At 45.1% G+C, this 20,656-nt stretch overlaps 1 protein-coding gene across 2 annotated transcripts; it reads right to left on the bottom strand.

The window, feature by feature from the left end:
- Positions 1-786: 786 nt before the first annotated feature.
- brdt (bromodomain, testis-specific) lies at positions 787-17,588 on the bottom strand. Of its 2 annotated transcripts, XM_035414053.1 has the most exons (20): positions 16,811-17,587; positions 12,486-12,773; positions 12,043-12,180; positions 11,769-11,907; positions 11,541-11,668; positions 10,926-11,297; positions 10,348-10,476; positions 9,931-10,155; positions 9,601-9,788; positions 9,217-9,497; positions 8,626-8,739; positions 8,374-8,499; positions 6,638-6,696; positions 6,304-6,481; positions 5,028-5,134; positions 4,166-4,241; positions 3,824-3,945; positions 3,134-3,333; positions 2,585-2,816; positions 787-2,180 (listed from the first exon to the last, which is right to left on the bottom strand). In XM_035414053.1, exons 2-20 carry the CDS (start codon positions 12,681-12,683, stop codon positions 2,112-2,114), a joined length of 3,081 nt encoding a protein of 1,026 aa, XP_035269944.1. In that variant the 5' UTR covers positions 12,684-12,773; positions 16,811-17,587; the 3' UTR covers positions 787-2,111. The 2 variants fall into 2 exon arrangements, 1 of the variants encoding a protein (XP_035269944.1); XR_004764844.1 differs by lacking the exons at positions 787-2,180; positions 2,585-2,816; positions 3,134-3,333; positions 3,824-3,945 and adding an exon at positions 5,475-5,802 and having other exon boundaries at positions 4,216-4,241; positions 16,811-17,588.
- Between the last annotated feature and the right edge of the window lie 3,068 nt (positions 17,589-20,656).

Here is a 20,656-nt window from a genome sequence, read left to right as displayed (position 1 = left end):
CAAAAAGCTCATGCAAACCATTAAGCATGATGGTGAAAGGGTGATGATTTGGGGCCATTTTCCAGCTGCAGGACCTGAACACCTCAGAATTGAGAGTCCACCGTGAGTTCTTCAAACCGGCATATTCCAGAAGAAAACACAAGACTATCTGTCCAACAGTTAAAGCTTGGCCAAAAGTGGATCATGCAACAAGACGATGATTCTAAGCACCATAGTATATCTATGACCGAATGGCTGAAAGAAAATTGTGGTTTTGGAATGGCCAAGTCAAAGTCCAGACCTCAACCCCATTGAGATGTTGTGGCAGAACATTAAGACAGCTGCACATAAAGGAATGCCCTCAAACATTAATGAGCTGAAGATGCCTAAGGAGTGGGTCAGAATTCCTGCAATGCAAGAGACTATATCTCTAATAGAAAACAATTAAGGTAATTGCTGCAAAACGGGCTTCTACAAGCTACTGAATAATGCACTTAGGGCTCTGCCTATTGGCTTTTTTGTTAAATAAATGACAAAGTAAAATTTGTCACGCATTTTGTCAGCAGGTTAGATGCATCTACAGTTACAACTTGAGGACTAGATGAGGGTTAGTTATGTCCTAATTTGTAAAACAACGGAAATGAAAGGCGTTGTATGTTCTCACATCACTGTACAAGTCCTTTCTGTTTAGGTACTAGTCAGTTACTGTTACAATTCAGTATCAGTGTTCTTTCACCATCAACAAACCAGGGAAGCAGATAAAAGGACAACTGTAATAAGTGAATGTACATACACAACAGACAACTGTTTTTACTGAAAATATTTTAATGATTTGACTTTAGAATGTGATTTCTTCAAAATTATATATTAGTTCTCTATATATAGTAAAGTCATGCTCTCATACTTCAACGGATACAGAAAAGGATAAAGTGCTACTGTATCAAGTACAGCCAAAGTGGGGAAAGCACTGTAAAATTGCCTGAAAATCACAGGATCAACAAAATACCGCACTCCACGTCTTCCAGGTTTCTACAATGAAAAGTAAAATGAGTCCAATAGACAGGAATACTTAAGTTCTGCATCTAATTTTTCTTCTTTTTCTTCATTTTATTAACAGGATTATCAAATTAGGCACGTATTGCCTAAAATTTGCAATAAGCACACCACTTTATGGCACTGCACTTTCAAGTCGAAACTTAAACAATTGAAGCAAACAGTAGCCTAAAAAATATGTCCCACGTTTGAATACCAACATTTGGCAAAAAGTTAACTGCTACTTCCAGGTAACAAAATGCTAAGTATTATTTTATTACAAATAAACATTTTCCATATATATTCTGATATTACAGAAAACATTGCAGAGGACATTCCTTCACTTATATACAGATCAGTAAGACTATTCCAACTGAAAACATCAAAGCACAGATATTTTCTGCATTAGTTGCTGAATTAGTACTATGAAATGGACCAGAGGAGGAAATCATACACGGTTATTATTCATTACAGTAATGCCATTCGAAGTTACCACCGGTACAAAAACACAACAGGGATTATACATAGAAAAGAAAGAAACTATCAAAAATAAATGCAGTGGAATGTAGTCTGAACATGTAAACCTGGCTTTAAAAGGCTTAATGTACTGTGGTCAACAAAAGACTTTGCTACAAAAAAAAACTTGCAAACATAGGCTTCTAACGTGTGGGTATGGGTGTGAGGTTCAACTACAAGCAGTGTATGATTTTCAGGTTTACAACAATACTTCATTTTCTACCCTTACCCAATATCTACTAGCTAAGTGACAGACAGAACCCTCAGTGCACACATTTCAGAACGATATGGTCCTTTTTAGAGTGTCTGGACACACCAAAAAAAAAAAAACAAACAAACAAAAAAACACAATATTTTTTACACTATACAGTATCTTACAACTATAATAAAATGCTAAGTGAAGTTGCCATGCAGCAAGTTTCTTCTTTAACAATGACCCGTTTTCTTCACCAAAATGATTGGCTCAGACATCCAATATTGGAGGGAGGGAGGGGGAAGTCTGTACTGTTCATAGGAACATCGATATGTACCATATTTTGTAATACAAGGAATCTGTCAAATGCCTCGGGGAGCTGGAAGCTCAGTTAGTCCAGGTTCTTCTCAAACGTCGCCATGATGTCGCTTTGCATCGTCATATCAATGATGGCCGACATCTGGAGGACAAAGGAGGTCAAGACTTTCAGAAAACTGCAAAACGCTCATGCACAACAGACCGCGTTACGACATTTATTTTCAAAAAGGTACCATTAGAAATAACTGGAAAAAAGAAACTAAATCCCTGTTAAAAATGATGGACAATTACAATTTTGTATTGTAATATAATTTTTAAAAAAATACTGTCAATCAAATCGGCAGAACGTAGCCACAGTTCCCCACAATGATGAATGAAACAGACGCCAATGATACCAATACCCTGCATATTTAGAAATCTCAAAGCCACAGTGTGCCTTCCAAAAGCTGGTGGGAACTGTGTAGGCTTGACCCCCAAATAAATATCCCAGCTCCATTTCCGCCATTCTGTTTCCCCCCCCCTCCTCATTTCGCGAGCGAGACTTACAGCTTCCCGCCGCCGGCGCTCCTGCTCTCTCTTTCGGGCCAGCTCTCGGTCCCGGTCCAGCGAGGACTGCGTCGTTAGCTGTGGGCCCTGCGCGGCTGGCGGTGGCGGCGGCGACAGTGGCGGCCCTGCTGCAGGCTCCGGTTTGGCCGGTTCCGCTGGCTTGAGCGCCTCGATGGCGGGGGCGGGGGCGGGGGCTGCTGCCGGCGCGCTCTCGGCGACCTCCGGCTCCTCCCTGAAAGCAGGACGGTCACGGTCAGCCCCGTTACAAGCATTTAACTGCGCTGAGGAGAACACAGAGGAAACCCAAACTCTGTACCTCCGAGCTCGGGGGGTTGTGAACGTACTTGCTGGGCTGGATAAATAACATTACTTTTAAAGCACGGATACTCAAATCTGGACCTCAAATCCAGATCCGGCCCTGGTTCTCTTTCCCCCTAGGTAATCAACTAAATAATTAGTGCCGACTGATTGACCAGACTGCCTTCACACCTGACTCCCCGGTAAAGGGAGGGTGGAAAACCAGCAGTTCTAGGACCTTGGATGACGTACCTGGGTTTTTCTGGGACCGGCCTCTTCTCCCGGCCCACCTCCATCTGTAGCCTCTTAAGAGCTCTCTCCCGCTCCTCCTTCTCCATGGCCGCCTTGCGGAACTGCTGGAAGCTCTCCTTCGAAGACTTGATGGTGGAGGGGGTGAAGGTGGCCATCTTCCCTAAACTGGCCCAGGAGTCGGCGTTCTTCAGCACGATGTCCTGCGAGGGGGAGAGGAGGCATTTCCACGTTCACGCTCCTCGGACCTTAACCCTCGTCTTCCTCGCCGTCGAGCTAAGGGTTCGCGGCGCGCTAGGCGATCGGTCTCCTTCGCGCTGAATATCCGCTGCCGTGCACTAACGACCACGCGGGAAAACCACGGACCCGTGAGAACGGTAGTGACGCGCGTCGCCCGAGGCAAGAGGGACGCGATCCACGCGCAGCTGACGACAGCGGCCACGACAGCGCCATAAACGGAACAATTCTCACCCGTGACCGTTCTTAATTGCCCTGTGGCTCCTTTGAAGAAAATGCAACGCAGAGACAATTCACAGCCCTCGGTTCCCTTTTACTTTTCCCAGAATGCATCCATTTCACGTTCTTACGCAACACACAGCTCTGGCTAAGTGCGACTGCTGGACTGACATGACTGTCTGCAAGAGGTGCAGGGCGTAACAGGAAAAGGAAACGCGAGAATCATGGGAAACGTACCGTTCTCGGGAGCGAGGGTTTCGTCTCCTTGGTGACTTTGTTAGCGGCGCCGACGTGCGCTGCTCCAGGCGTCGGGGTAGATTCGCAGGAGTCCTGCTCTCCACCTTCGCACTGACCGGTATCTAGATCGAACGCGAAAACAAAAGGTCGTTCAGTTAAATAGCTGACGGGTAGATATTTCAAGGCAATTAAAAAGTAACTGGGGTTGCCAGATCCACGCCGCGGGGGCCAGCTGCAGAGATTTACCGACTCCTCCCAGGCGATTAAAACTGAATGTGAGCCCGCTGGACGCGAGCTTTTGCTGACTGTGTAAATTCTACAGCGTGCTGGATCTGGGCTCACCCTGGGACTCTGGGTGCTTTCTCTCATCCTTCCCAGAGTGCAGTGGGCTATCCTGAAGAGGGGATAACAGCAGGCGCTGGAAAGACAAATGCACACGCACACACTGTAAAACGCCACCCAGTCTTAAATGAGCGCAAAAGCATTTCCACACCGTACATGCCCCATGAGACTAAGCCGAAGGAAAAGGCCATTTCATCATTTCAAAGAAAAGTGCTTCCATGCTAATCTACATACTGTAAAACAGGGGTGCATAAACTTTCAGTTATGACCCAAAAGATAGCAATCCATGTTTTTCATGACCCAAACAGATGTCATTTTCATTAATAACAATACATTGACAATTAATTGTTGAGCTGTTGACAATAGCCCTGTTTTTAACAACTAAAATTATTAATGAAAGGGTAGTTACAAAAGCAGGCAATGAATCACAGAAAGCAAATTCAGTCAAATTAACTGAATTAATGTATATCATTCATAATTTTAATAACAGAAGTAGGATGAAACAGTGGGATCAGCAGGATGAAATAAGATAATGTTTTGACGTTCTGATCTAAACAAATTTTGCCACACAGGCCAATATTAACAGAATTAACAGAATCCTGCATAAACATCCTGAATCCTTGTCAAGCAAACAGTAACTTAAAACAAGCCAATTATTTTCAACTTTAGAGAAATACAGTTTTAAGTCTCATTACAAAAATAGCACACTTGTTCAGACGTTTTTACAGTCTGAGAATCATTTCTAAATTTAAGAAAATTAGTGACAATGGCTTAAAAAAAAAAAAAAACTAAAATAAAATGGAATAATTCTTAACGATCAGCCAATCAGAATGAAGATTAAAGTGAGTGGGCGGGGCCTTACCTCCATCCTGACCTCAGCAGGGTGTGGCAGTGCAGGAAGCGAGGCTCCGCAGCTGGAGAACAGCGCGGCGGGCGGGGAGCTCAGCGGAGACAGAAGGGCGGAGACTCCTGCGGGAGGCACAGACAGACGTGAGTCCGGGCGCGGGCCGGCAGCGGGGGCGGAGCGGCATGCTGCAGACGGGCAAGGCGGGCACTAACGGAGGGAAGCGGCGGCATGCACCGGGGGCACCTTGAGCAGGTCATGCTAAAGGAATGATGATGAGTCACGCGGGGAACTGGGGAGACACAGACGTTAGAGGAGCCAGCTGGGACGGGCCCAGGGGGGGGGAGGAGGGCGCTGGACTCAAAGCAGCAGACGGCGGGGAAGCTACGCAACGGAAAAAAGGCCGCGGTGCGGGCCAAAGCTCGGGAGGGTCGCCGGGGCGACGCGGTCGGGGCAACCGCTTACCTTCCGAGTCCGCCCTATCAGGAGGATTCTCCGACGCGCGGCTCGGAGGACCGAGAGGCTGAGCGTCGGAGTGGGCCTCCTGCGCATGAGGCAGGGAGGACGGGGGCTGCTGCTGCTGCTGCGGGGGCGGGGGGGGAGGTGTCGAAACGCGGGGGCTGGAGGCGGGGGCCCGCGAGCCGACCGGCTCGGGGCTCAGAGGGAGCTCGGCGGGGGGGCGGGGGGGGGGTAGCGGCGTCGAGCTGCAGGGACGCGGCCCTGCTTTTGCGAGGTAGAGGTGCTGCTTTGGCGCTAGGTCTCGACGGCTGCGGCGGCAGACGGCTGTGTAAGGCTGGAAGGGAAGATTCGAGAGAAGAAAAAAAAAAAAAAAAACGGTGAGACGACGCGACCGCGCCCGCCTGCGGAACGCTGGCGTTCTGCACGGCTTCTCCCGCGTCGGCGGGAGACAGTTCTCAACCTAATGGGCACGTCTGCTTCTGCTTTCCTGCAGCCGTCTCGCTGAGGACCTGTCAGCAGTCAGAACTAATGACCTTCTTCTAGGCACTGCACAGACCACAGTCCCACTTGCTGACATTTGTTGACTACTGAAGAGAAGAACATTTTTTTTAAAAAGAAGGGGGGAGAAGTGTTGCTGGAATCCCAGAATTCAAGTTCAGTACAAATAAGGCATATTTTAACCATAACCATCTAAACTTTTTATGAGAATAGTAAATGAACAATAATTAAAAGATTACACAATAAACACAGTTCCAATGGGGCTATACTGGCTGTTTTTTTGCTTCACTGTAGCACTGAAACACAAACGCTGGCAGGGCTGGTAAAGGTCCCTTACCTGGAGGTGACGTAAGGGTGTCTTCAGGAGGATCGGGCGTCTCCTGCGGAACGGCTAGGGCCTGGCTGGGGTCCTGCAGGTGGGGGTTCTGAGCGAGGGGCAGCAGGCTGGCCAGGGGCACGGAGTCATCCAGCGCCTTTCCCAGGGAGCCTCGCTGGGAGCCGGTCTGCTTCACTTCCTGTTGGGCAAACGCACGATCCGTTTCTCCGCTAACATTTCGGCCGGACTTAACGCAAATGAGAAATAACGCAGTACTCCAGCATACCGACTTTGCATAGAATGACCACTCAAGGGACCAATTTAAATAGAGCAGAAGATGAACGGGGGTCTTTACCTTCATTTTTAGTTTGCAATCGCTGGCACCTTTGCTTAGCTTCTGCTTTGTTTTTCGTTCTGCAAGACAGAGGTACAAATTGTGACCATTTCACTTAGGACTGTGACACAGCGCATTATGCTTACGGCGACAATCAGTCAACTTTTCTGAATGCTTTGTTAGAGAATCTTACTGCAGAATTAAACCGCAGGATCGAAGGATTGCGGTTTTCGGAGAAGGCAATTCTCATGCTTTTTATAGGAAAGGCACAAGGTCAAAAGTAAAATCGCAGCAAAAGCATGCACGTGTATTAAAAACATGACAAAGCAAACAATGCCAAAACCCTCATAAAAAGACACTTACCTCAGAACCAAATACATTTTTACATCCTTGTTCTAAGGGTTGCACTACCCTGTGCAGGTGGCAAAGATAATGACCCCGCCCACAGTTCTCATTAGCTTGTTGCTAATAAGGATTTCCCATAATCCCTTGACTTCACATAATACACTTGTGGAGTGCACTTGTATTCTTCAATTAAAGGACCATGGATTGTGGGTGTAATTGTGTGTTAACTCTTGAATGCAAGAAAAACACCACTAATCTTAAAATGTACAACAACGTTTGTCTATGAAAACATGTTTATTTGAATATCGAACTTTGGGTGTTGAACACCAAGGTCAAGAATGAAACTTTACCTTATAAGGTAAAAAGAAAAAAGAAAAAACAAAAGGGAAAAGAAACTCACACGTGTAACTACCTACAGAATGCAGTTGTTCAGCTGGACAAGTACTGTCATGTATGACAGTACCGTTTGGTCCAACGCCTTCAAACCCTGCATTCAGTTTACAATCTGGCAAATGCCTCAAATACAAAAAAAAAAAAAAAAATGTATAAACAATATCAAGTATCCTACGACAAATCCTCAGCATTTACAGATAGAAACATTACAAATGCTTAGAACACAATTTAAAAACAAAATTTAAGATTACAATTAAAATGGGTGAAAACGGAGAACGGTGAAGTGCTTCAGTTTAAAGTGAGGGCCAGCGGAGCCAAGGCTGCAGGGACAGGGGGAAGGTGCTGAGTGCGTTCGACGCTCGGGCTAAGAGTGCAGTGCGTTCAGAAAAGGTGCTTCGCGAGGAAAGGAAAAGTTCCTCCACCCCAAATACTGGAATTCAGTGCTTCGCGTTCAGCCTAAATGGTTTTGAGTAAAACAAGAACTGAAGGGGTAACCCCAATCGGTCGTCTTAACCAATCGTGAGAAGATTTGACGCGAGAGCCTAATGAGTCAAAATCTGGACGCAGCCTAGAGATTTGCTTTGGAGGGGGGTGGGGGGGTGGGGGTTACATTTCCTGTGCAGCGGACAGCCTGGCCTCATTTCAAACTCGGCACGTTCCGAAACGATGGGATCCAAAATCAATAAAATAATAGCAACGAAAAAATGTTAACAGTCGAGTGATAAAACAGAAACACAAATCAAATCTGCCACCCAAAAGGAAAAAAGGTTTAAATCTGACACGTAATTGAAAATGTAGCTTATTTCTGCAGTATGGACAGGATGCTTACTGTTCACGGTGAGGCGTACATACAAAAAATAACAAATGCTAATGGTTTCCAAGTACTGAATTCTCGCAAGTCTAAAAGCGACTTATTGTAATGGTTGCATACAAGGTAGAGAATGGGAGTGTCCTGCCACTGAAGGGTGGGGAAGGGTGGGTTGGGGGGGGGAAAAGTAGTGCTGAGGAGGACAGCTAACCTGATTCAGAGTCACTGTTATCTGAAGTGCTAGAATCACTACTACTGCTGTCAGAGCTCGAGGAGGTGCTGCTGTCGCTGAGTCTGGAGGGGCCCCCCAGACCTTTAGTCCCGCCCGCCATCCCGCCTGTGGGGAGAGGGAGAAACCAAATGTGAGACCCGAGGGGGGGGACTGGAGTGGGGGGGGGGGGGAAGACGATGGCAAAGGCAGGCGCGAAAGAGAGCACGCCGCCCGGGAGGAAGCCACGCTCACCCTTCCTTTTCGTCTTCTTGGCCGAACTGGGCGGCTCGCCGGCGTCAGGCAAACGCTTCTCCGGGTCCCGCTTCTTCTCGCCGCGCTGCACTTTGGGCTTGGCCGGCTTTTTCTCTGCGGGACAAAATTTACCCCTCGTCAAGTCTGACCTTTCGTGCCTCTGTATACAGCTTCCGCTTCTGAAGGTCGTTAACCGATGCACTGCTCCATATAGATCCCCCAGTGCTTAGCCCTTTTAGCTGTTTTTAGGAATGTTGAGAAAGTGTTCGGCTGCCAACAATATTGCACAGTTCACTGTAATCCCTCTCTGGATTGACAGAAAAATGTGTCAGAACTTTTTTAGATAAGGGTAGAACTGCTGCACAGCTTCTTATTTTCCTTCAACTAAATAGACAGCTCAAATTTGACATTAAAAATCGACAGCGCTGGCCCAGGTTTCAACTAGTGAACGCAGAATGAACCTACTGGATTTCTAACTGGTGCAGACAGCTAGTGCGGTAGAGGATTTAACTTCAGTTTCGTTTTAGCAGCAACAGCAGTTTTGAGCTGCGCCTCCCCCCCTAAAGAGACGCGGCAGGCTAGCACACTCACGGCTGGGCTTCTTGGGCCGCTTCCTCAGACAGGTCATGACGTATCGCTCCAGGGCTCTCAGCGTGGACGGCTTCAGGGTTTCGAAGTCGATCTCGATCTCCTCGGGGTTGGTGTCCCTCAGCGCCGGCTCCCTGGACTGGATAATGCTCACCACCTTGCCCAGCTTGTCGCCCGGCAGCTTGTTGATGTCCAGGCTCAGCTGCCGCTTCTCGTCGTACGCCATGGGGGCCAACGGCTCGTCGTCCTCAGAGTCGTACGCCAGCTTGCTCTTCTTGCCGTGACTGAGGGGGCAGAGCAGAAAGCACACCGTGAGGGCGACCGCCGCCCCACGCCACCCCGCCGGGGAGCGGGTCAAGTCTGAGGCGAGGCCAGCGGCTCACTCACAGTGCCGACGGGCCCTTGCCGGACCTCTTCTTCACTTTCGGCTTCGGCTTCCTCTCCTCCTCGCACTTTAGCCTCTGCGGCTCCTTCCTGTCTTTTTTCCTCTTGTCCTTCTGCGATTTCTCCTTCTTTTTTGGTTTCAGCAATGGCGTCTGGGTCAGTATCTGCAGCTGTTCGCGCACGGCTTGCAGCTGGAGGGAACATAACAGAACATTAGTCGAGAAGGGGGGGGGGGGGGGGGGGGGGTGGCAAATCCTCCCAGAAAGCTGGGACCTGGACCAAGCTAGCGAGGGGTGCCGGGGGCGCGGCGGGCAGACGGGCGGACGGACGGACCTGCTCCTGTAGGTTGGCCAGCCGCTGGGCCCTCTCCTCCTCCGTGTCCGAGGAGCTTTCGGATTCCGAGGAGCTGTCGCTGCTGCTCTCCGAGCTGGACGAGCTCTCCACCCGGCTCCTCTTGTCCTTCTTCTCGGCCTTGGCCCGGTGCTCGCAGGGCTGCTCCGGCTGTTCCGCCTCCGCCGCCTCGTCCGGCATCTTGGCGAAGCGCATCTCGAACACGTCCTGCGGGACCCCGACGGTCAACTGGTCACATACCGTTCCCTTCCAGAACGCTCTACCGAACTCGGCCGTCCCTTATACCGTATACCGCACTGACAGAAACAAAACTACCTTTAAAGTGCGACCCCCCCCCGCCCCGCCCCCCCAGCAAAAGGGGACAAAAGTTCTGGGGTTCTGCTGCATGTACTGACATACCTGAAGCCTGTTTGCCATGAGCACCACCTCGTGAGTTGGTGGATTGTACTTGTAGCAGTTGAAGAACATTAATCTAAAATCTGAAGCAAACTCCTGGACATCTTTGTATTCTCTGGCCTCCATCTTCTTCTGTTAAAGCAAAAAGTACAGCACGCCAGTAAGCCGATAGCAATGTCCAAAACGATCACAAAGTGCTGCATTTACAAGCGTAATAAAAAAATATACATTTAATGTTTTTGCAATTACCCATCAACTGTGCAGCAGTATTGTATTTGAAACTGAAACCTACATCTCCATTGTTGCTCATAGGAAACATTGGGTCACAAGCCTGTGCTCTTAATTCAACCCTCCTGCGAATAAAATACATTAAATCTTCTAAAATCACTGAATTTCCACAAGTCATCACGGTTGCAACTTGGAGGCTCAGAACATCGTACTCGTGCATCGCCCTCGTGTTCCGCGGCATGAAATAAACGACAACTGAACTGCAATACAACACAGCCTCCGTTTAAAGCCTTCAACAATAAACTCTCCGTCGTTAAATACCAGGAACCCACAAGCTCTACCGGGGCGCTTACTCTGATGGTGCTGAGGTCCATGGGCTGCTTGATGATGTCGTGGTAATCGTGCAGGCCCAGCCGATCGGCGTCGACGGGCTTGTAGAAGGGCCAGGCGTAGGCGGCGTGCTTCTTGGTGAACATCTCCTTCAGGATGGCATTGCAGTGCTTGAGCTGCTCCGAGAGCTTGACCTTCTTGCCCACCTGGTGCTGCTGCTGCGAGTCGGGCAGGTCCTTCCTGGGGGGCTTGATGGGCCTCCCGCTGCCCCGCCTGGACATCAGCTTGCAGGCCTTCGCCTCGGTGCACGGCGACGACTCGCTGCTCGTCACGACGACGGCGGCGGCGGCGGTCGGGGTGGTGGTGTCCGCTTTCCTTTTAATGCCCTTCTTGATCTGGGGCAAGAAAAAAAAAAAATAGCGCATGAGCATTTAACAGTAATCAATTTTGATGATAAACCAGAGGGTGAAATCAACAAACCAATCTCACTCGATACGGTAAATACAGTACATAGGGCGCTCTAAAGAGGATCTGACATTTCCAGGTAAACAGCCGGGGAGTTCCTGCTGAATGCGTGCTAAGCCTCGTTCTCCAGAGAGAACGGAAGGCCACCGGAGCAGGCGGAGGGCGGGACTTACTTTGGCGGCGATCTGCGCCGAGAGCGGCGCGGGCGGGATCGAGTGGAGCATCTCGGGGGGGATCACGGTCACGGTCTGCTGGAACACGACCTCGGACACGGGGGACTGGGGCTTCGACTTCACCGCAACTTTAAAAAGAGAGAGGCGGTTCAGTGCGAGGCCTTCCCCCCCCCCGCCCCCCCCCCGCCAAACGCCGGCTCCTGTGCGACGCGAGCCTGACGGGATTACCTGAAGTGGGCTTCCTCCCCTTCCCAGGTGCCTTTGCTGTGATCGTGGAAACTTCCACTTCCTCCTGGGGCATCTGAGCCACCTTCTGCAGGAAGAGCTTCTCCAAGGCCTGAGCCATCAGCACGATGTCATCTTCTGGCTGAGAACAGTACACAAAAACAAATCAGACTTCAGTTAGTCAAGCATTGCATTCTCACATGCAGTACCTAGCATTACAGCTACCACCAGACGGAAATTACACAGTAAGCAGCAGTTTTTATGGTCTCCCACATACCCTGTTATACACGTAGCAGTTTGTGAACATTGTGTTAAAGTCTTCAATGCATTCCATTGCTTTCCAGTAATAATTGTTCTCAAGACGCTTCTTTATGGTGCTCAAGTCCATTGGCGTCTTAATGATTGTGTAGTAGTCCTGTAGATTAAACAGTAACAAGGGACCAGTGATTAGGGAAAACATTGAGGGTAATAAAGATACAAATTCTAGCGGCAGACAGAACCGATTTCATTAATTTAGACAGAAACACAGCACACAATTTCTCCAACTCCACCAAAAATGTACTATGGTGAATATACAGCATGTACTTTATGGTATGAAACACTGTCCATGACACACCTCACTCAAATATTACATTCTGTGAGCCATGATTTACCCTTCGATATTGGTACAGGCCAACTAAACAAAACTATGCACCGCACCACCGCACCACCTGAACTTACGGGAAGGTTCAGCCTCATGGCATCCACAGGCTGCCGAAAGGGCCAAGCGAAATGGTGTCTCCACAATGCCTTGACCACAACTTTCTGCAGATACTGCAGCTGATTGGTCAGCCGCCCGGGCGTCTTGGGGTTCTTGTACTGGGGGGGTGGGGGGTTTCCGCACGTGGCCGCCTTGTGGGGTCCTTTCACGTCCGACATGGTTACGGTTCGGGCTCTTCAGCGGGGGCTCGCTTGTTCGCAACGATCCTTCGCCGTGCTTCAGTTGTCATCACACATCTTCTGCCAGAACTATTAAAAGAAATTCAGGAAGAGAACAAATAAAGCAAAGCTCAGGACTTGAGTGAAATATAACGTGCTGTGAGCACATTTAATATATTTTTCTCAAAACAAAATCTGGGATTAACACTAATAACAGAGTACAAAGTGAAGACATTTTATGCCAGTATATTTACATATGCTAGTGTATGGTTGCCAGTTGCTTTAGCCAGGAAGTGGATTCACACCAATATTTTTAATTCACAAGAGAATTATACCTTTCTACACATTACATTAAAAGCTCTTACACTAAAACGTGTCATTAAATGGAAAGTTAAATGAGAAGTATTGTTAAACTACAAAATTTTCAAAGCTAAAACTTTACAATAAAGATAATATGATCAATACATTATGACATCACTTCTGAGTGACTTCGGAGTTCTATACATCCCAAGAGGATTGTCTTGTTAGCATATATAATCTGGCATTTGAGAATTACCTATTATTTTTGGGTTGTCAATCATGCTGCTTAATTGAAATCATACCTTATTGATATTACCGTTCAACCTAGCTTCAGTTTCTGCACAATAAAACAAAATGGATTCATAGAAAAACCAGGTAGCTGAAATAAATCTGTACTTGATTATATAAATAAGGCTGGAATCAACACCAGAACAGCTGCTCAAAAGTGAGATCAAGCTATTTCATTATATCCCTTCACAACAAACAGAATGCCTACAGCACCTGAAAACTTAGATTAAATCCAGAGCTGTGAAAGAACCAAGACAAGCTCAATACTATGCATAACATTGTGGCAATATTTACTTTAGGTTCTATGCCACAGTGCAATTAAAAAATTATGAAAGAAGTGCATCAGAAATGTAAAACGGCTACATGTAAAACAGTTGTTTACTGTCCTTTCAAGTTATGCAGGGAAATGAGGGGAATCAATGACAAGTTTCCAATATTATAGCTCCAGATATTTGAAATCGTATCAGTCTTATCTGCAACTTTAAAAACTTTTAATAAAAATTATTTACACTATTCATAGCTTCTCGAAAAGTCGGATAGTTAAGAATCTCATGTCAACTACCAAAAAAAAAAAACAAAAAACAAAAAGCCAATGAATGTTTCACATTTATGAATACATCCAATCAGATACAGCTAATTGTTTAACATGAAACATCATAAACTGACAATGCAATCCAAGATGGTTTAATGATTGCCATATGGGTCAAAGGGATAGTTAGGAACTTTTCAGATATTGTACATTTAATATTTAAAAAAAATATTGCCTTGAGTGCAGAGTTGCCTTTCAGAAGTACTCGGTTCACCAGCTCATCACAACAGTGTAAACTGCACTTTGGTGACCAAGTGAGCTTCGGGAAGGCTTTAACGAAATGAGAACATGAAACTTAAGGTACCATGCCATGGTGCCAAATAATGTAAGGGGTGTTAAACATAGACCGTTTAAAGGTTTAAGGGTCAATTATCATTAGACTACAAATCATCTATCATAGGCTTACCATTCTTGTAAGGACAGAGTGCTTAAGACAAAATATTGCCAGTCTTCAACCTTGATCACTTGCACTTCTGAACTTTTGGTGAGAATAAGCAAGGGCTGCATTGAAGCAGGTAAACACAAGTACTGACAAATGCATCATTTCTGAATCCAACACTGCCACCTAGAGATGCATAACAGATTCATTCCGGAATGAGCTTGCACTATTTTGTAACGGAACATTTCAATAAACCTCGCTGCTAATTTTAACTATCAGCCCCACACCCAGCAATATTAAAATCATGTAGTTACTTCAGGCAGCTTACCTTCGGTTTTCATTTAAGTACTCAGAAGTTAGCAGACACGTTTAAAACAAAATTAACAAAGTACAGAAGTGCATTTACGGTATTTCGGAATGTGCAGGGTGGTTTCACACTTGTCATTGAAAAATTTAAAAAATAAATTCAAACCGAAAATTTTGACCAACTGTAAATTGTGGGTACAATTATTCATATGCACGTGGTATTCATATAAAAGTGCAAAGTTCTCAAATTCTCCAAGAAAATTATAACTGTACGTTGCATACGATTCTGCAATCAAAGATTGATTTATTAAGACTGATATATATTGGTCAATATAACAATTTTGGAAAAACGCAGTTCAAGGCATTTCAAGAAACTTAATTCAGGTCACCACCACTAAAAGGTTTAGTTTAGAACTTTCAGGAAGGCCATCAGCAAAGGTCAAATATCCTAATCAGTGCAAGACTGTCAAAGCGATGTCAGAATAACTGCACCTAGTCTCATTTCTCAATGCGTATTTCCAAATTTAATGATACAGAACAGACTTGTAGCATTTATTCACCAACAATTCCTATTAATGCACATTAATGCAACGTTTTCCCACTGTACATCCTTCAAAAAAAATAAAAAAATAAACCCATAATACTGAACATTGTTTAGTTATCTTCACATATGCATTTTATTCAAATGGCAAACATCCCTGGAAAATCCACGATTTAAAAATAAATAAAAATCAATTATGGTAGAGGACACTTAACCAACACATGAAATTACCCAAAGAATCAGGCTGTTAAGGGGGGGAGGGGGGTACTGCTTTCTAATGCACCATTCTTCTCATTTGTAGTGCAGAATAAAAGCAATGATCAGATTCTGAATGAAAGATTTTTATATAGGTTAAACGTCACATATGCACGTGGTTGAAGGGGCTGCCTCAACTGGACAGAAAGCCTGCTCCCCAAAGAGTTATCATTTCCAGGTAGGAGCACTTTAGGCAATTGTTTAATTGGTACACAAACATACACCACTTACCACATCAACAGTATTTGAATCTTCAATGTCATCTTCACTGAAACTGGACTTTACTCATCCCCAGTTAAATACCATTAGAAAATAGGGTTGAACTTTCTATGCAGTTTATTATCAAAGGGTACATTGAATTTTACAGATGCACCAACAGTTGCCCAGCGGAATTTATAAATTCAAAGTATTAAATAAGAACACTACAAGCATTGAAGAAAATTTAATCCACTTGGAATTTTGCCCTTTATTAAGTTTTGTCCCATAATTTCAGCAAGTCGTACCTGTTACCAGTTGCACACACTACTAAACTTAGAAGTCGGACATACAGAGCCCTTAGTTGGAAACTAAGGTCCGCTGTCCACTGAGAAAGTTTCAAAGAAAAAAGGAAAAACAAATGTAAGAATTCAAATTTTATTGACTAGTATTTTACAATTTACATTTACAGTTTTGTAGAAGGGGATATTACAGATGACGTTGGTTGCTGTGGGCAACCGCAAGCCAAGGTCGATTGGCCGCGATGCCCATTGCTACAATTTCCGAGGAATTCCAAACACACCCACCCAGGCATAAACAGATAATGTAACAGATGAACAAATTAATCCTAGCTACCACTAACAAACAGCAAGATTTGTAAAATGGCAGTTACAATGTGCGCAGTTTATTGGACGGTAGAAGGTTTAATTATACAAAGGTTAAAAAGTCAATATTTGATTCGATTTTGCTAGCTACGGTAGGGCTGCGGAAACGTTATGTAAAGCTGCATGACTCATGCCTGCATGATGCAATCAGCGAGGGATAAAATGGCTCGCTACTTCGTTTCCTCTACGAATGACGTAGCCAGGGAGATTAAATTAATTAGCCAACTGTGAACCCGTAAATCGTCAGTAGATGCTTGACCAGTGTATCAGTGCGATACACTTTACACATCTAAGCGTATAACAACATTACACTAACATATCTCTTCTACCTAACTAGCTTAGCACCGACACGCCGTCCATGATCTCATTCCGCGATTAAGGTTGCCAGCACAACTCAGCAACAACAAAATGGCGACAGGAAGCGAAACCTGTGTAACGTTACCTAGCAAGCTAACAAACATTGCGGTTTTTAAACCACCCCCTCCACCCAAACCCAACTGAGACCACAACCTTCAGTCCCAACGTATTTTACATACATAAATGATAGAAAAGGATAAGTACACCGTGCCGAATTTTGTTCAGAACAACTCATCTTTTTTCAGAAATTACCTTTCCGTCTCTGGCACAACAAGATTGTTTTAACTGCCGAATTGAGACAGATGCTCTGTGCCGAAGATGATCTGCCGGAGGGAGGAACAACGATGATTCTCGTCGACGTGTAACGCGATTTTACAGTTACTGTTTTTGTTTAAATACACGTTTACTTAAAAATACACAACGCTTGCGCGGTCTCCTTCCCACTTATTTAGTCTTCGATGGCGGACAGCTCCTACAGCGATCGACCGGTATTTATACACTTCTGTCGGGAGCGCGTACTGCGATTGGTCAAATTTTTCCACGTGCTATGCCATTCCCTGTTTTTCTCCAACAAATAACATTTTCTCAACTGAAAACCCCCAAAACCGTAACAATTCCTCTTTAAATAACACTTATACTTCTCCAAGTTTCTTTTCTCCTTTCTCACTCAGCCTGAGTGATCTCTTCGTCGAACTAATATGTCATTGACTGGACAAAGCCGTCGTTCTCCTCTGGAAAAAAACAAGAACATGTAACTACGTCAGAGTATTTTTCAAAAGTGTAATGTAACTGGTCTAGAGACGTCACGTGATCGTTCGAGAACCTTCCATAGATGGGAAAGCTCCCGTCTTCGTTGCCGTTCTTGTCCACAGAGTTTTGTTTTCTATGTTTGCTCAGAACTGAAGATAACTTCTCAGAGCAGTTATTCTAATGGCTATGGCAACGCTTATTCCAGCGTTTGATGACACACTCTAGAGAGAGCGAACAAAAAGAGCCGGAGAAATCGTCGTATTGGTAGCTCAAAAATGCGCATGCCTGTTTTCTTCTTTTCAATTGGGTGAATCGTTAGATTCGTATGTGCGTCATATCCCTATGGCCACGTCGAGGCGTTCTTATACAGTTCAGCGGTTCTTATGTAGTTCATTGGGTTTTTTTGCCTTCAGAATGAAGATCAATTGACGCACGTCGTGTTTTTTTTTAGCTCGAATCCCATTCTCCATGCATTTCGTGTGCATTCACGATAGGCGTGAAGACGACCTGGACAAGCCAGTTGGCTAAGAGTGAAACTGTCTCAAATTCTGCGAAATTTGCACGGATAGCCCTTTGATAATGCGTTTTAAGTGGCACAGGCTTATATGGCTACATACCCATGCCTTAAAGTTAATGACTGTACAATTGGTGCCTTTATATGTCTCTCCAGTTCTAAAATACTCGATGAAATAACACCAGTCACGTTCTTTGTTTTTCAGGAATACGGTTATCTCGTCCCGTATAAATACAAATTCATGGCAACAAGTTAGATAGGCTAGTGTGCGCTCAACATATCACTGTGGCCATAGCATAGTGTGCGCACAACATACTTTACTTGTGGCCACACTTTAAGAGAAGTCGTCACGGTTGCGTGGTCTCTATATAACCATCATATGGCCATACGATACAAACTCGTTCCCACGAGATCTAATCTTGTGGCCACAATAACTGTATAGTGTGCCCACGACCGTGCATGTCCAGGAGGGTGGGGTGGCTGCGCTGGCACGTGCCCCCCAGAAAAATATTGTATAGAATCATTCAGTATATTCTCCAGTGGATTCTTAACATACATTCTTAATGGCAACGCATACTCTCATTCTTTTTGCAGAAACAGCTAGCTATTTGATAACAAATGACGCGTAGAAATTTCTGGAGGCACTTGAGGACCTGGCCTTGGTCTTCATTGGTCAATTCACCTATTTGTTTGATGTCCTTGCCTGGAAAACTCTGTAAATTGTTGTTTTGGAAGTGCATTGAAAATATGTGCTGAAGGTGGCCCTCTCGAGGGAATACAAGAGGGATTGAGTGGAAATTGTCTCATGTCCTCGTCAGGTCTTGGGTGCAACTGGGAGTAAATTCCTTTTCAGATTAATGCTGTAAAACACATTCCTAAAATGCAGTAACTCATGGATGACTACCTAGAGATGAGCTACACAAATATCCACTTTATTGAGAGGAAACACTTCACCATTCCATATTTGTTATAAGTGCTTTTGTGACAGCAAGCTCTGAAGGGTGATTATCAGACTATTATTTAATCCTACGGTTAACCTTTCAATTTTTTCCCCCTCTCAGTAGGTGCTGTAATGACACACTTTTGTTTATATAGTTCAGATAGAATTTGAAACAAATACTATTGAACATACTTGACCTACTGAACAAGAAAGGCAAGACTAATGGAGGGGGAGGCGGATGATTCATTCCCTGCATAGGTAACAGAAAATTGTTTCAAAATAAATTGGTTTCTAGGCATAAACTCATTTTATACTGCGTGCATTTTTCTTTCTGTACCACTTGGTGGTGCCCAAACTCTTACCGTGTACATTTTCTGAAAGAAATCGTGACCGTGTAAGTCAACCTGTGTGCACGCAATAATGGTGTTTGGAACGCAGATAGATGAAATTGAAGGAATGAACACGTTACGCATCCCAGGTTGGAATGTTTCGGAGTAATTAATGATTAAAAATAAGTAAGAAAGAAGATGGAAAACCAGTAATGTAAGACATTTGTCTTTGTTATGGTGCATTACTCTCAACTTTAAATTACAGTAGGCATGCTCCCTATACCAATTGCTTTCCTAATGTGTTGTACATTTATTTTACTGTTGTTTGCTCACATAGTTGAACTTGAGGAGTATAGCAATTTTGAAGTTAAAATAGCTTAAGGCAGCAATCTTGGGCTAGCAAAAGCACAAGTCTCAATGCCTGTGGATTTCTCTGCACACCTTTCTGCAAATCACTGTGGTGTGTGCTTACAACATAAAAGGCATTGACTACAAGACAGCATAGCATGCACAACCAATCAAAACTGCTAAATATGATGTAGATATTGCAACCTTGTAGCAACTGCTTTTGCTTCAGAAATCCTTTAGTAAACCTGGCCCTAAGTCTTTCCCTCACTTTATTTGACAAGTCATGTGGCATGCACCTTGATGTTGGCACTTATTTGACTATAACTTCTTTGACTGTGGTGTTTGCTTGCCATGTTAAATTCACTATTGTAAGTTGCTTTGGTTAAAATCTTTGGCATCTTCCAAATCACCAAAATGTATAAATCAAAGTTTGTTTTATTATATCCACATTTGCATGAGTCAGATCTAATATGATCACAACTATGTGGCCAATGCCCTAGTGTCAGGATTTGGAGTACAATTATGAAACTATGTGATAATCTTTTTCCTTATTTTGTTGTTTCCTTATTGCATCCTGCTGAAATCGCTTAAATTACCTCATATGCTGTTTATCAATTCTTGGAATTGTACATTTCTGAAGATAGAACTTGTACTGGGAACATCATGTACATTTGCAAGGCAACCTCTAGTTTGTCTTTTTGTTTGTTCAGTTGTCCCTTTGCTGCAACCTCCTGTCTGTGAGAGGCCAGACAAGCATGTGTTCTCCTCCAAAGTGCTGCTCTTTTCTCTTTCTGGTCCACCGGCTGAGTGGTGCAGTAATTGTGCAGGGAGAACCGGTTTGGAATTACAGAGGTGCCAGGGGGAGCTCAGTCTCTCCTGAAAGAGACACAAGCTCCCCTGAAAAAGGTCCCTCCGGTCCTCAATCTCACAGATGCCCCCCCCCCCCCCACAAAAAAAAAAAAAAGCCAGTGTAATGCGTAATTCCAAACCTGGAGAAGAATACCCTTCAAGAGCAGCTTACAGACAGGCCGTAGGGACCTGACTGACCTGTGGAGTAAACTGAGGTGAGATGTGACACAGACAAGCCTACTGACTGAAATGCTCTGTCCCTGGGCAATGCTGTGGATTCAATAACACACCTTAGGGCACATCCACACACTGGAATGGCCTGTAACAATGTCTTTTTGGAAGTTAGTGCTGGGGATGTAGTGGGTAGT

The sequence above is a fragment of the Anguilla anguilla genome, chromosome 4 (genome assembly GCF_013347855.1).
Source record: "Anguilla anguilla isolate fAngAng1 chromosome 4, fAngAng1.pri, whole genome shotgun sequence".
NCBI classification, from domain to species: domain Eukaryota; kingdom Metazoa; phylum Chordata; class Actinopteri; order Anguilliformes; family Anguillidae; genus Anguilla; species Anguilla anguilla.
Note: the sequence above shows the minus strand (reverse complement) of the source record. Positions and strands in the feature narration are given on the sequence as shown.

What these genes read in the sequence shown, in the direction of transcription:
- brdt (XM_035414053.1), bottom strand. Translation starts at nt 12,683, where the DNA reads ATGTCGGACGTGAAAGGACCCCACAAGGCGGCCACGTGCGGAAACCCC. An exon ending in CAAGAAGACGAAAAGGAAGG is followed by an intron (nt 8,500 to 8,625) that starts GTGAGCGTGGCT and finishes CTCTCCCCACAG; the next exon opens with GCGGGATGGCGGGCGGGACT. An exon ending in AACCCTCGCTCCCGAGAACG is followed by an intron (nt 3,334 to 3,823) that starts GTACGTTTCCCA and finishes TCCCCCTCGCAG; the next exon opens with GACATCGTGCTGAAGAACGC.